The sequence below is a fragment of the Pholis gunnellus genome (assembly GCF_910591455.1).
Source record: "Pholis gunnellus genome assembly, chromosome: 6".
NCBI classification, from domain to species: Eukaryota; Metazoa; Chordata; class Actinopteri; order Perciformes; family Pholidae; genus Pholis; species Pholis gunnellus.
This window is the reverse complement of record NC_136532.1, coordinates 17,842,600-17,859,597: the sequence shown is the minus strand read 5'-3', so window position 1 is coordinate 17,859,597 and position 16,998 is coordinate 17,842,600. Positions and strand designations below refer to the sequence as shown.

The window sequence follows — 16,998 nt, the reverse complement described above, 5'->3', positions numbered from 1 at the left end:
TAGAGTCCATTACCGCAAAAAGAAGAAAAAAAAAACACACATTCCTCTCAAACCTCAATGGGCCAAGATTAAAGTCAGAATGACTAGAACTCGGCCAGAGAGTGAAGTGGGATGTTAACAATTATGGGGAGATCTGAGATATGGATGTGTCCAGACCCTGTTACTGGGTGATCAATCTGTCAGTCTGGATCCCGCCCTTCACGTCATCGCTGCATTTTCTGTCTCGCTGTACAAACTATTTTCACCGTAACTGACGGGGGTAGGGGCACAGAGAGGCCTACAGTGACGGGGACGAAGGCTTTAAATTAGAGAAACGAGAATATAAGTGGTTCAGGGTACAGGTCTTCAGCATTTTCTGTTGGCAAAGCAAAGTTAACTTTTCCACAAATGCATGAATCACATAATGCATTGTGGGTCATCGTCTGAGAATGTCAACGACACAACAAACAAGTGATTTGACCTCACTGCTTTCAAAAGCATTGTGGGATGGTTAGCTTTCTTAAAGGTGACTGATGATGTTTTCTGATGTAACCATAATGAGCGAGCTTTGCAGAAAGAGTTTCTGCAGCAATAGCTGTATTCATCTAATCACATACCGCACAAGGGAGGTTGTGTGGGTGTGTGTTTTAAAAGGTAACAAACCCATCCCACTCACTTTCAATTACAAAAGCAGTTTGGGGTATATCGCCTTCCTGAGTGACATTGGAGGAATTTGCTATTAAAGCTCAGCGTATCTGTTCATTTTGAAAGTAACTCCCAGTGTGCGGCAGTGGGATGAAAAGGTACAGAAGTTCACGCTCTCTCTTTCTCACTTGTCACCATACATGCATTCACATTGAAAATGAGTGCCAGTCGTTCCGAATACCTTTTACGTCCTGCGATGGCAAAGGTTAAGGAACGTGGAACATGTCAATAGCCAAGAAGTTCGATCATGTTCTGGAATAAGTGAACATTTATCACAATCTGTTGTCCTAATTAGCATTACACGTAGTACGTCACATGTGCACATTGCGGCAGCCTCAATTTGTGCGACCACTTCATCAGCAGCCTCTGAGCCGTAATAGCTGCTAATGGATTACTCGCTCGGGGTCCATCCATCAGCCCCTTATTGTAAACCGTATGATTCATGCTACGTGTGAAAAAAAAAGCTCTGTTTTATCCTGTTCCACTAAAACAGCAGAGACCTGCAAGAGAGACCTCAGCACGAGTGGCTGAGGTCATTAGATGACTGAAATCAGGTACTTTTAAACAAGGTGTACAGTACGTGCTCTTTTTATTAACAGCTTGTATGATGTTACATGCCGTTCATGTGGCATTTCTGCAGGATTAGCTTCTGAGTGCTTGTGTCTGTATGTCTAACTATGTGTTTGATAAATGGCTCCCAAGATCTCACTTGTCTGGCAGAGAAGATGTGCATTGCAACAGAGAGGAGTAAAATGAAACATTCATTGGAGGATCTTGATAAATGACTTTATCATGTGAGAGTAGAAGTGGCCAGAGAAGGCCAGGGTGATGATGTATTGTTTAACGATACATTGGAGCGGTACGTGAATACAAACGGCTGCTTTCATTTCTCCTCATCTCTATGCCCGCGAATGCTCGTGTGAGTGAGCACAGTTTGGTGTCTCGGCTGGAACAGGAAGACTGATGAGTCCAGATATGATGTATGCCCTGTCCTCCTGCTCCCTCTCCATCACCAGGCATCCACAGCAGGGGTAATGATGATGAGGGCGGCCTGGACAGGAGCATATTACTTCACGATGGTAAAAGATAATGGACCGGCCTCCTACTGTGCTGAGGAATCTGCTCAGGCATCCAATTACTGCCGTTAAGACCCATCTCAAGATGACCCAAAAAAACACAGCTCTTTCACACTTAAGTAAAACAGAGGATGCCAACGCAAGGAGGCGGAGGGTGACAAGGGAGGCAATTAATCTACATTGTTAATATATTAATGTATGTTTGTCTGGAGCAAGCAGAACAATGTAGGGATAGAGAAGAGGCGGAGAAAAGAGAGGGAAAGATCTAAAAAAAAGAATAAAATAAAGCGGGTGAAGAGAAGACAAGCCAGGACAGGCAGGCGGTATTACAGTCGACAGAGAGAGTTCTGAGGCGTTTCCTCGCTCTAAACTGACGAAAACTTTTGAGTACTCTTTTCATTTTCTGCTTTTGAAATAATTGCTGCATTTGCAGAACTTCTGCTTGGCGGTTTGAAATTGGTGACAAAGTGGGTGAGCGGTGCTCTGAGCCCTACCAATGCAGGTGGGTCTGTGACAACACGCAGGAGGAGCCCTCTTCAAAGGGAGCAGGAAAAAAAGAAAAGAAAGTTTCATCTTTCAAAACGATGTCGCTGCTTTCTCAGAGGTGTCACCTGTGGCAGAGCCCATCACTTGGCTGGGAAAATGCAATAAAAAGACCTTTTTATGATAATCCATTCCAGCAGTAGTTTAGAACATGACTTAAATGGGCAGAGGTCTGAGGAGCCATTGAAGTAATAGGACATAAATGTGATCAAACCCAGAATAAGCTCCTCTATTTTTATAGTCATTAGCTTTATTACATTACAACCTGGTTGTCTGACATGGTCAGCTATGGTTCCTCATTCAGAAAATGAGATTATTTCTTGTCAAAACACAATTACAGCAGCTTTTCCATTACAACAAAATACAGCTCACTTATTACACTAATTAGTGCTAATTGAAGATGAAACTACAGCAAAACCAGAGAGCTGATGTGTCAACAGATGCCTTCAGCATGCTCTGTGAAGTCACTTCAAAAAAGAGTGTAGAATTCTGTTTCTCCGTCCCTAGCTCTAAAAACACCCCCTTCTTCCTCTAAGTCTGTTTCTCCTCTGCTCTTCTTTTCATCTTTCTTTCATCAGTAACCTTCGTTTACTGTCTACATCACTGATCACAATAATTATCCACTATCGCACAAAATACTGTAACATAACGACACCAAATAGACTACATTAAAAAGAGGTTTTAGTTCATCTTTACTTGGAGTTACTACAAAGTATTGTATTGTATTTCTTTCAAAGTCCCATTAAGCACTATTTTTTATATTCATAGCGTTGATTGTCTGTGATCTAATATTGCTAATACTGTTGATCAACACTGCACTCTGCAGCCCCATCCTTCAGCCATGTTCTACTCATTACTTTGGCTCTTAGGGCATAAAGGGAGCGGCGTAAACACGAGGGAATATTGGACTTGCTTTCGACCAGTGGTGTAAAAGAGGGGACGTCAATGCTTCTGCTAGGTATGTGTAAATTAAAACTAGGGTTTGAGAAACTAGCAAGAGTACGCTCTATTAAAACTATCCAACCAAAAAAAATCCAGCCCATTGTTGCAAACTCTTTTTCAATGAAAGTAAGTAGCAACACTAGCTCCAAAAGTTGCTCAATCTAGCAAGAAAGTCGCCAAGTCGGCATCCCTGACAGCCCGTCCCTTCAGCCCTCCCTCCAAAGCCGCTCGTTCAATCAATACATTTAGGCCAAATGAAATGATTGGACGGGCTTATCACAATCGGATTCCTTTTTTTTGTCAGAGCTTTTGAATAATTGATTGCTGCCAGAATGTAATGACATTCTAACAAAATATCAGAAATGCGTTTGAAAAAGATTATGAACCCTACCTTTAATGTTTAAAGCTAACCATAAGGGATAAATCGATACATTTCAGATCAGTTGCTGAATACTGAGTAACCACAGACTCAGAGATTTCCACAGAATTTTAACATGGCCGGCATCAAGCAAGGCTGCCTTGTAGCTTAAAGTAGTAGTAGTGGAAAAATGTAATATGGTCAGTTAACTCTTACTCTGTTTTCTCTCTGATGTACATCTGGAGAAATGTGGAGAAAGATGACTGCCAACAGTCTGTAGCAGAACATGATGTTTGATCTGCACCGTTGTGGGCCGACATCTTTGAGTTAAGAGGATTGGACCACTATTCTGCATGGTTTTCCATCATTATATTCCCACGTTGCACGATTGGTGTCACCCCTTAAGGTAATTTGACATTTCTTCCACGAACAATAACAAAAACCACTACATCCTACCTCTCCTCATTGTTACTGGGTATGTGATTATCAATATTCTGACCGCCCACATCACTTATCTGAAGTCTTTGCTACATCTCCATCTTCACTACTCTACTAGTGACTTCAGGTCTTTGTGCGGAAACCAATTTTTCTATTGGCAAACCTGATTTCGTTTTCCCTTTGGTAGAGACAAGGTGGTGACGGTGGAGCGTGATGTGTCAATGTGTGTGTGTGTGTGTGTGAGCGTGTGTGTAAGGGGGGTTGACGGCACTGCTCTTACATTACCTTACTTCCTCTTTTCTATCAGCGAGGAGTGTAGCAGGGGGAAGGGAGAGGAACTTATCTGTGGGCCTTTCATGCCACAGTGATCCCGAGTAATCTAATTCAGCCTTCCTCTTTCTCGCTTGTGTGCTTCTCTCATATTGGTGCATGCAGATTGTAAAAGCCTTATATTCTGTGTGTGTGTGTGTGTGTGTGTGTGTGTGTGTGTGTGTGTGTGTGTGTGTGTGTGCGCATAAGAGTTAGGGAGAGAGAAAAGGGGACAGAGGGAGACAGACGGCGGTAATGAGTTCTGAATGTTTCTGCATGTATAAGTATTTGTGTTGTGTGTTAAGTACTATGGGGTGGCTGGAGATGCTGTGCACCTTGGGAAGTTATCTGCGTGGGAGAAGCACTTCAAAGAAAAAGAAGTAGAAAAGCAAAAAGTCTTATGGTGGAGCAAAATAAAATGAAACAAAATTGTCCAATCAACATCTTTTCAGGAAAAGTCCGATCATGAAAATGTGTCAAATGTTGGTGTCAAAGGTCAACGAATTATTATACAAAGGTTTGTATGATATCTTACAAACAAGTTACTCCACGGGTCGATTTCCGCTCTTTACATGCACAGACAAAAAAAAAAAAAACGTAGTTAGGTTTCGGCAACAAAACTTCTACCCAAAAGATCGTGGTTTTGGTTAAAATAACTAAGGAATAGCGTCACTTAAGTACGGCAGTTATGTGACAAACAAATCAACATTAACTTCTTGTTTCACAGAGGGCATGAACAACGATCTCCGGGGCGAAAGACACATCCACCTTCCATCCCGCTCGCTCTGTGTGGGTTCATGCGGTCTTTATACTTCCCGGTTCATGATTACGTGGATCACACACAAAGTTGATGTTGTGAGATATCTACAAATTACAGCGCATTCATTTTCGTAGGTATAGCTACGAACGCTGTATGAGAACAGCCTGCATGATAGCAGCTGCTTCACTCACAGGTCCAAGAATAGCACATCAAGGTACGAAAGGGAAAAATCAAGCCTTTCCTGCAGGGCACACACACACACACACACACGCGCACACACATACGCGCACACATACACACGCACACACACAGACACACACACACACACACACACACACACACACACACACACACACACACACACAGTGTTCCTACACATGAAAAACTATTCATCTCTATCTCCTGAGATGCTTCTGCCTAAATTACCCTGTCCCTAATTGATTTCGCCAAGTTTAGAAAATAATTGCAATATCAAGTTAATTGAGATGAATTTTTGCCACTGTGAAAAAAAGTAACATGATATATAGTTAGCCATTAAAATCCCTTCTTCTGTGTAAAAATGAGCAGAATATGAAAAAGGAGACAGTTTTAGGATTGATTGAAGAGTGCGTGTTAGGTTTTCAAGGGGTCGGCACTCAGAGGATTAATTTTACACAAACAACAGAAGATGGATTTCCTCCTCTGTTTTGCAAAGAAGCCACATTATTTAGTCAAATAAAGATTTTATTTCAAATATGATTTTCACTGAGCAGATAACAGCACATTCTAAATTCTCTTTATGAGTAAAAGCTTTGCGAGACAATCATGCATATCAACTTTGCAATCTTTTTGTCAGTGGAAGTTGTGGGAGCAAACAATGTATTATTAGACAACAGCAGGCTGTTGATACATCAGTGCCATGAAAAGAGTGTGAGAGAAGGAACTCGAACAATACTGCAGCATTAAACACATTGCGTCAATTATCCTGAGAATGGATCAGTGGGTGAGGAAGCGACACATTCCTCTGAATCCAGGAACAGCCACCCACATGCGTCTATCATCAACACAGCTACGGGCAATACTTAGAGAACAACACTGACACAACAGTCAGGTCTATATCATGCAGATCACGAGCACTGAAATAGAAATGAAGGCAGTTTTTGTTTTAGTACTCAGCGCTGACGTGACAGCATGTCTTTCTCTTAAGCCAACACAAGTTGCTAATTTGTTCACGTGAATGCTCTTGATCTAAATGAGAAGCAGTGCACTCTGGGTCGCTGAGCAAAAGTCTCTATGTGAAGTTCTATAGGGGGAGTTTGGCTCAATCTACACAACAGAGTTATCTGCGCCTCGCTGACGGAGACACACAGCTCCAGGCTTACCCTCGGGCCAGAGCCAGACTCTGGACCCCATCGGAGGTCTGCTTGGAGCTACAGATGCTCTTCTCCTGCCACGCTCCTAAACACAGACCCACATCATAGCTCTGCCTTCTTTATCTAAGCACCAATGAGTGGAGGAAGTATTCAGTAAACTTTACTCAAGGAAAAGTAGTAATAATACGATATGAAAGTACTCTGTTGCTAGTAAAAGTCCTGCCATCATAATCGTACTCATGTAAATGTATCAGCAAAATCTACTTAAGTAAAGTAAACTCTGTATGCAGAATGCCCCCTCAAAGAGTGTTATTGATGCTGATGCATTAGCATGTATGCAACACCTTGATGTTTCAAAGACGAAATGATATAGCGTTGATAGTGTAGGAGGTATTTATAATTAGTTCGGAATGTTTGGTTTAATAAGAATCGTTCATGTTCGTGTGGCTGGGCAGGTGTAGAACCTGCGAGCTCTTGGGAAGTTTTGTTTTATAAACTCATCACATGTTTTGTATGTAAATCCTAATCTGAAAAAAGTAGTAACTGGAGCTGTCAGTTCCATGTAATTAAGTGAAAAGTAAAACATTTCCCTGACTATATGTTGTTTCATTACTTTCCACTACAGTCCACCGCTGAGCACTATAGCTGATACACGGTCTGTTACTAAATTCTTCATTGAAAAGCTGTTGGCATTGAGCTGGAAGTGGCATGACTCACCATGGCCAGGGGCACGATGCCCGCCAGGTCCTCCTGCGCCAGTTGGATCTCCGTCTCAGCCTCTTGTGTGGCGGCACGACTGGCCGGGTACTCCACCTGCCAGGCCATCCAGCGGCTGCCCAGCGGCTCAGGAAAGATTTCCATTTTCAGATCCACCTGGAGCACCCTCTGAACTCCCATCTCAGACCTGCACCACAGAACAGAAATAAAGAGTGTCAGTGAATGATCAAGCAGATGGCTGGACGAAAGTTTGAAAAAAGGATGTGTGGATGTGTGCGCTCGTGTGCTCATTCCACGTGCTCCAATGACGACAAACAATAAAGGCTGATGAATGTGTCTGTGGCTGAAATCTATGACATTTTAGCTACTGAAATGCTTCAAAATGTCAAGTCCCTTTGCGTTTGCCTCTCTGGTAAAACCTCTGCTTCATGGAATAATATCGCAGCCCTTTTTCTTATTCCTCTCACGCTTTTCTACATGTGCTGTGTACTGTAAATAGAACCAAATCATCCCATGGTTGGTCCTCAGAGCAGTTCAAAGGAACGCTTCACCAGGCGTGACCCCCCGCTAAGGTGTTGACGGTCAGGTTTGTCACCGGTGCCCTTGTTTGCCGTAGCAGAGCGTAAATATACGACATACTTTGGCACGATCTACGGCAGGACCGAATTTAGTCAGACGAATGGAGAGCATTGATAATAAAATTTCCCATGGCGCCATAAGTCTCTGGCGCTCAGAGTTTAAATATAGCCTGGAGGCAGGAAAGGTCAGCTTTACACGGGAGCCGGAAGAGATGGGAAATGGCACAAGATCTGTTAGCCATGTCTTGCGTGTCAAATGGCGGAACTCAGGGCCAATAAATTTCATGCATGGTCTCTGTGGCACAGCGGCACAAAACAGCATCTTGTAATTCGAACATGGTGAGGGAGGGAGAGACAGACGAGAGGAGAGACGAATTCATTCACATGGTACTTTGTTTGGAGAGGAGGTTGCATGTAACATGTAGAAAACATATTAAAGCACGAGGCAAAAAAAGACGACTTTTAAAGACAAATTCAGTAAAGCAAACAAAACGTTGCCAGAGAGAGGTAATGCATATGAGATACATCTTGGAAAGACAACACAGCAAATGTATAACATCCCAAATTATGAATAGGGGACTAAAGACAGTGAAACAATAAATAGTAGAAAATGTTTTATCAACTGTAGTCACATAGGTCTAACACTATTTCCACATCATTCTCATATTATTCAGTTTTATTCTAAGAGAATGAAAGATTTGTTTCGCAGAAGAGCACAACAACCCAATTTTCACATCCAACAGAGGTGTGTATGAATAATTGAGATGACAACCAAATAACTTGTGTCACATTTCATAACAGTGTACCAATCAGAGCACCAAGCCACTGAAGGCGTAGTAGGACATCGTGGACTTACATAACCGTCCCGCAATGCTGTGGGAAAAAGACAGATGCTAATCTCAGACCGGTAACGCCACGGGGTTCATCAGGCAAACAAAGTTAACAGATGATGCGCTGAACGTCCAGAAATAAACCTTTGAGAGCTCCAGAGTCAGCGAGCGTCACACAGGACCTGTGTCATCAGCCCAAATGGCCTACTTTCCAAAGCACAGGCAGACTTTTGCTCCGGAAAACATCGCACACTTTAGGCATGCAACGAGACATGCAGGCACAGAATGAAAGAGATTGCACAGCGGAAAGGTTTGATTACACCACCAAGGAGAGCAGCTACATTCACACCTTCACAGAAATAAAGGGCCTCCAGAAAAGACAGAGAAGTTGACTGTTATTAGCTTTTTCTTCTCTTCAGAGATGTCAATTATTTCCCTCCTCGTGTGATCCAGTTGGCAGAGTTTAATAGCAGCTGCGAATGCTATGCATTTTATGAGTTTTTTTTAATATATTTCTTCATACAATAAAAATGCCAACATAAAATGCCGACATGCTGTTAATTCAGCATTTTTTGTGACAGAATTATATATCTTCAAAAGAGGATCTGAAAAGATGACAGCAGAGTAAAAACGGTGACGAGTGGAGGCAAGAGAAGCAACAGGATCTTGGAGAAGTGCAAAATGGAGAACAAGAGCAATGACATGCAAAGAAATGCAAACTATCATTTCGCTTTGGTCATTCTTTGACTTTGATTAACATGGAAATGAATTGAAACCGTACGCCAGTGTAATGAGAATGTGTGTGTGTTTTAGTAAAAAATCGTGAAAGCTACGACTATAATAAATACAATGTTCATGGTGAAAGTGGTTTATTTATTGCATTTTTATGATGACTCTTAAAAACCAAAGCTGCTGCAGGCTGTATATCTAGCTCGCCAATAAGTCGTAGAGCAGATGGCAAAAACAAGGAACAATAAACAGACATTTTGGGCTCTTAACCTCACGCAGGAAGCCTGGAAACGGTCCATTTTTGATCGTCGGCTGTACTCAACCCCCATTGACACACGTCATAAAATGAAACCTGACAGAATCATCTGTGTCTGGGTGAAAGTGGCCTAGACGGTGAGTCACAGACATGACCATATACACCAGTGTGCCATTATGAGCCGACCTCCCCTCTCCAAGTCAGCTAATCACATGGCTCGCTGGGGGAAACTGTTCATTTCTCTGTTACTTCCAGCATGGGGTCTAATTCAATTAGCAACAAAGGGCCTGTGGATGTGTACCACGCAGCTGGTCTCAACCTGATAATTATCTGTAAACTAGCTGTGGTTTGACTAAATCTGAGGCCAGACAGACGACCGGAGGGCAGCCAAAGGCAATAGAGAGGGGCTCAGTAGATAACAGGCCCTCAAGTTGGAAGCAGCTGGCCCTCTGGCTCCAGAGAGCGAACTGGAGAGGAAATCGGACTTGACAAGGTGCTGCCCGATGACCGCTGACAACTGACTCACTGAGAATAGCAGAGAGATGACTGTGAGGATGCTGTTTAGGCACATTCAGGATGCTCATTAATCTCCACGACACTAGCAGATCTGTAGGACGTGCAGTGACACACAATGAGACATAAGTGAATAGCTTAGCACCATAATGTATCTGTTTAAGATGCTATATTTAGCAGTCTTACACATCAAAATGACAATGTAAAGGTAATGTTTGACATAAATAAAAGTGGCAGTTGTGATGACCGGTGACTGTAAATGTCACGCCACTGTTGGTGTTGCTTTTAGAAATTTCCAAGACATTACGATTAATCTTGTTTGCTTCCTGTCACGTGGAGAGTGTTGCATCTATGGCCAAATATAGAGGATTTCCCAACCAATTCAATAACCATATAAAATGACGTGTGTGAGTAGAATATAGCTCTTGACAGGTAAGTAAATAATTCTCAAAATGTCTAATTACTGCTTTAATCAGATCTAATTTGATCTATAAAAAGTCAGAAAATATCAAAAAATGTCCTTTACATATTCCTCCTAGGTCCAAAATCTTAAGAATTTCATACCTCATCAAAATAATTGCACTTATTTTCTGTCTATCAAATTTATTAATCGACTAATAATTTCAGCTAAAAAGGCCAAATCATTAGCAGAACGCTTTTAAGTTGGCACAAATAGTAAAGATGCTCAGTAATTGTTGCCTGCTGATGAATAGTGTATGGAGAACTTTTAAATTGGAATAATATTCTCAAAACGTGCCACCACCAAATCCAAACTTCGACCGTTTACCTTCCATCTTCACTAATTGCACATCTTACAAAGCTCCTCGCTGAGGTGATTTAGCTCCATCTTAGCTTGATGGAGCATGTAAGACAGCTATTGAATTGAGGCTGCAAGAAGGTTAAAGAAAGATAGATTTAAATGTCAAAATGAATAAACAGAAACAGGACAACGTTATTGGCGGAGTTTCCTTTTTAGTAGATTTCTCTAGAGAAAGAACTGTAATTGAAAGAGCTTCTATTGTCCCATTATCAAACTCACTGTGTCATTGTGACACTCCTTGTTTAATCTCCCCTGATGTGATAGGATCCGCGTGCCCACTGCCGCACCCAATGGGGATTAGAGAATAAGAGCGAGATAGACAGAGAGGCTTTGTGGGATAGATAAAGTGACATTTTCAGGTCCAGTTTTTTCATTTTTCAACTCGTACATCAAGTATTCTAGACATGTATCTAACATTAGAACGACATGATTTACGACAAAACAATTGCAGCCCAGGTTGGACTTTTATATGTTTTATGTGTACTATACATGGAGTAAGATGTAGAGTACATGCCACGAGGGGCAATAACAAACCTCAGCAGAGCAGCATGTTCAACGCTGCTGATTCACTGTAACAAGAGAAGTTGAACGGAAACAGAATGGCAGATGAAAATGCATAATGCAGGCTGCTGGAACCAGAGGAGATGCGGTCCACGGCAGTTTGAGGCTGCTGTGCATGTGTGCCAGTGTTTGTGTGTGTGCAAGTGTTTGTGTGTGACTGTGTGTGTGAGAGGGGGGCCTCATGCAAACTACTTGTGGAGGGAAAAAATAATCAAATTTGTGGCTTCAGTGGTGCCTGAAAGCAGCACCTTAAAGCTCTGCTGTTCTCATGCTCCGTCACCTGGAACAGCAATAAACCAGTCAGCACAATGGAGCCCGGACACACACACATGGCTCCACACACGCACACACAAATAGCTCTGCATACATGTATGCACATGCACAGTATATATTGTACCCAAGAGCATCCATGCATAATGAATCTCTGCCTGCAAACATCGTGGACCGAAGCACTCAAGCTAGTTAAAGTTTTCTCAATCTAACACAAACACGATATGCAATGTCTTGATTGTGAAATATAATGGCATCTACAAGTGTTTGCATCTCCACAAGACCTTCTACTGCATGCAGCTATTACAGTTTATAAATGCAAATGTTATATGCAATTGTGTCAACAAGCTCAATTACACATGGCCCTCTGCTATAAAGTGCTGCAATGATGAGTAAGTCCCCCTCTTTAAGAGACTGAAAAGGTTATTTCATACATTTAAATTACACTATTACAGAAATCTTGATTTTAAGGCTAAAACATAATATAACACACTGTGTTCTCATGCAGAATTATTATTATTTATTAATGGATTATGTGTCTGATTGATAACATCTTACCAGCGTCTGGTGCTGCATGTGAATGAAAACCCTCTGATATTTCCCAGCTCCACATTGTTGTACAATAATCCAGCTTGTGAAATATTTTATTCCTGCAAATTGTTTTTTTCTTTTCATATTTCAAAGTCTTTCATAACTGATGGTAAAATGCACTTATTTTTAATTATGTTTATGTCAAATTTAAGCATTCATTTGACTGTAATTAGATAATGTAAACTGCTGTTTAATTAAAACCTGCATATTTCTTATAAAGATACTAAAGACATGACCTCAATGTTGACTACTGCCCCGACTATTATTGGCCCAACCCAGTGATGTTTTGTCCATTAAATTGTTCCCTTTAATACAGAAATGAATGGAGGACAGGTCGAGGGAATGATGAAGAGACACAAAAACAGTTAGTTTAGATATGATATTTTAAATGATATGGCAACAATACTAGTTAACACTAAAGACTGTTTATTAAACAGAATACTTGATATAGAACACTCGAGGTCATCCCCGTGAAAAGCTTGAAGACCAGTAGGAGTGAATACTCCCAGACCACTTCCAACAAGCATCTACCTCAGAGGTCAGAGCATCTTTTCAGTCCTGATATCTGAGAAAGGACTCCAATGGTCACAGCCTGAAGCACAATCTCTCTGCTGGCGGAGCCTTGACCATAAACCGGAGTCCTTGAGTCACGTTGTCCGGCCCTCTGATTAGCCACTCTACAATCGACAAAAAGTGTACAGCATTGATTTAAAACATAGAGAGAAAAACTGCATATGGACTGGAGCTTCCATATTGTTTACTTATTCCAAAATTAAAAAAAAAAATGATATGTTATATTCATATTGTATTATTATATTATTAGGAGTTTGAGAGTGGAGAGCAGAAGAAATGTTAAACTTCCTCAAAGTTAGGCAGAGAAACTTGAGTGCAAAGCCAGGTATGGTAAGTCCATTAGTATCTTTATATTCCAAAGATCTTTTCCCAGTATGTTTCTGCTAAAGTCCAGGAAGCGAGATGACGAAAGGAGAGAAGCCAAAGGGTGGGAAGTGGGGGTTGTGAAGTTTGGAACCAGTCGACCTTTTCAATTCAGCCATGTCCATAATAGAAAGGGAGATAGTGACAGGAGGGGAACAAAGGTGTAAACTCCCCCTGAAACACTTTCAAATAAAGCGAAGACAAGGATGAGAATAATAGTGATAAATGTCAGTGAGGTAGAGCTGCCTCTGTGGCTTTGGAGGTTCATGGTTATGCAGCAGAGATATATTGTATGTAGTGGCCACAAGAGAGTTAGAGCCGGATATAAGAGGGAGAAATCAGAAAAGAATACAGACAATTTAAGATAAAAGAATAGAGTGGATTCATGTGATGATACATAAAATATGTGCGATGCCGTCCAATGGTGGAAACAACAATAGAGATAACACGTCTTTGACTGTATTCATTTTTATGAAGTATTGAGGCAGATGAGAGTGAAAAATACATGTGTATTATGCCTTGTTGTTGCTCAATGAGCTGATCACTTGTTGGCAAAAGTGAAAAAAAAGCAATAACTTACTTGCAGTAAGTATGTTTTTCAAGAATCACATTCATGGAAGGTTTCTAGCAGATTTAAAGTATGCCATGGCGGAAAAACTGTCAATATAGAATTTCCCTCTAGGTGAGAAAAGAAAAACATCAAATCCAAAGCACACTTTTCTCCTTTCACCTGACAGCAGCAATGCATTGCAGTCTGTGAGTGCTCTTTCTATCCTCTTCCAGGATGTACGCTATAAAGATCCATCTGTGCAAAGTGCCTGCTGACAGGAGCCACCAGCGCCAAACATTAACTTGTCAATATGACATTCAAACCACGCCAATTTTACATTTGATTAAACTTTAACAGCGAGCTGCCTCTGAATGTATGGGTGTGTGTTGCGTGTGTTGGCGTATGTGCATTCAAGTGTGTATGGATCCATGCTTGTGTGCCCGATTCCAGTGTTTAAAACATGTCATAGCGTTTCCTACATGTAGGCTGCAGTGAAAGACCTGTGTTACAATCAAGCGAGCCACATCATCCCTTATGTTACAATAATTTCCTCTCAGATACTAAACCGGTACCTTTGATTTATGGCGCTTCAACTGACATTCATTTACACACTTTTAAACTGGCAGAACAGAAATAGAGGAAATATTAAATTGGGCTGTTAGAAAAAGCTCTCTGTTTTTAAATGTTGCGTTGGGAATGTGGGAGTTTGGTGAAAAACATAAGTTCTGATAACAGGAAGCATAAATCTTTTAATACATCCACGTTTAGGCACAAAAATTCTTCTTGAGGACATTTGCTGTCATAACATAAAATAAGCCCCTGAGCACGTCCACTTGTACAGTAGCCACATTGTAACTGTTGTGAGTTAATGTGATGGATATGTTTATAAGTATTTGGTCCTTGAAATAAATGCATGTTACATCCAACTTGTTACCTCACCAATGGAGCAGTTAGAAAAGTACTCCCCCAATTTTGCATTGCACTCTTATAACATTGCACAGCAGACCAGGCATATCATCTTTATTATTCCTTCTTGAAACCTGCTGCTTACATTACCCACAAAGCCACTCAACTGACGACAGTTCAAATTAAGGCTGCATTCCAAATCACACACGTTTTCTTTTTACTTTTAGTTCGTACCTCAGCTGATCTTACACAATATGTACTGTTGCAAAATCATACCGTATAAAGTTGACCTTCATGCTTATATAGCCCAGAGGATTGTTGGTCAGGATAGTCAGTAGAGCATGCTGGCTGGCATACTGCAACCAGATGCAGCAGTCCTGGTATTTTTGGCATACTGCACTTGAAATACAGTACTCTATATTATAGATTGTGTTAGTCTGAAAGGATTCATCCCAAGAGGCATCACTTGAGGCACGGCGAAAAGCGCCAAAACCTTCTGATGCAGTCATGAACACAGAGGATCAGAAGTGTGCAACTGCCATACAAATGTCACAAAGACAGTTGAATGTAAACTCTTTTTTAAAGAAAGGATGAGTCGCACTATGCTTCTAAAAGACTGGCGACGACGATGCACGAGGTAATGCAGTGTTAATGCTAACAGCCCGCAAAACGTTTGCAGCAGCTAATGTGAACCAGGTTCATTGACAGGATTAGCGGGAGGCTACCGTCGCAGAGGCTAACCAGGTTCACCGATAGGAGCAACAGGAGGCTAACGTAACAACAGTTGCAGCTAGCCAGGTACAACGTTTGTCTGCTCTGGAGTGAGTAGATTTAACAATGATTGTGTCTCTAAAATCCTAATTGGAGTATCGTGTGATGACGCTTCTGTCATTTTATTGTCACAGTTCAGCTCCACACCCTCCTCACTCTACCTGTCAGCCACTCCTTCCTCATCAGTCTAACTCCCTTCACCTGTTCACTCACCTGCCTCTGATCACTAATCAAGCCACTGACTCCTGCCTCTCCAACACTCATTGCCAGATTGTTCTTTGCTATTCAATGCCAGACTTTCCAGCACTTTACCCCGGACTGAGTTCCTGTTGTCGACCCTTCCTGTCCCTGATCTACCCGACTCACCAGCCTTTTGTTCCTGACTTGGAATCATTCTACCTGCTGTTTCTGCTGCTCTGCAAGAGACTTTGCTGTAGGATGGGCACTATCAACCATTTAAACAAACTGATAGACTATATGCAATTTATGCCATATGTAATAAAAAGACGAATGAAGTTGAGATAGTCGGCCAAGCGTTTGGGTGTCCAGCTAAACAGGTCTGATATTATACATTGTGCGGTAGGGATCTACTTTAGAACAGTAGAAGCAGTGTGGAAGAGCTACCCAGCAACACTTTGCAAGAATTATCCAAACTGTCACTCGAGCTTCAAAAATAGAAAGTACCATCATTCCTGCACACAAGACAATGTCGGAGCGGCTAGGGCGACATTGCTGCAGTGTGGGGTGTTTTGGACAACTAGATAAGGTAAGCATACATCTGTCTATTTATATTGAAGAAAGCTTTGTGTGATTCTGTACTGTGAGCATAAGTATTTTTGTCTTATATGGAAGACCTGTTGCGAAATTCATTTCTGACTTACAATTGCTGTAAAGTACCACAATTCCGCATGTGGTGATGTGGGCATTCGCAAACTAGAGAAGTGAATCATTTTATATCGTTGCCATAACATTTATATCATGCAGATTATTTGAAATGGAGGCCTGTAAGCCCCAGTAGGGCTGTACCAAATTTAATTTAGTATAATTGAAGTTTCTATTGTGGTTTTTGAAGTAAGCTTTGAATGTCTGTGGGGTTTTGTGTGCATGCATGACCGCAGTGAAAATGTTGTTTATGAAAGGCTAAACACCAACACATGTGTATTGAAGCACAACATTTTGTTAGGTAAAAACATGTTGTTAATTTTGGAAATGATTACATCCATATATTTTCTATACAATTTGACTTTTGGACTCGTACTGAGACAATTACAGAGACGACGACTGAGCAGAGTAGAAAATACATTTTTAATTATTGCTATAACATTATTTGAAATTGAGGCTTGTAAGCCCCACAGCTTAGTAAGTGGGCATTTGAGTACATTGCATATTTGCAGCACAGTGTTCCGTGCACTGTTCCGGGACCTCATCAACCCTCCACTCATATGCACTTCTACAAAACATTTAACCAGAGGCAATCTTTCCTAAGTTTGCCTAAGAACCTGGAGGAC

The 16,998-nt window shown here is 41.4% G+C and overlaps 1 protein-coding gene across 1 annotated transcript in view; it reads right to left on the bottom strand.

Annotated features, from left to right (window-relative positions):
* LOC306697652 (transmembrane protein 132C) overlaps positions 1-16,998 on the bottom strand; it is a gene marked incomplete at both ends in the record, with an annotated part of 120,129 nt that overhangs the window by 23,473 nt on the left and 79,658 nt on the right. Inside the window, one exon of the mRNA XM_079161663.1 lies at positions 7,180-7,366. Within this exon, the coding sequence (XP_079017789.1) occupies positions 7,180-7,366 (187 nt within the window). The remainder of the gene's footprint in view (positions 1-7,179; positions 7,367-16,998) is intronic.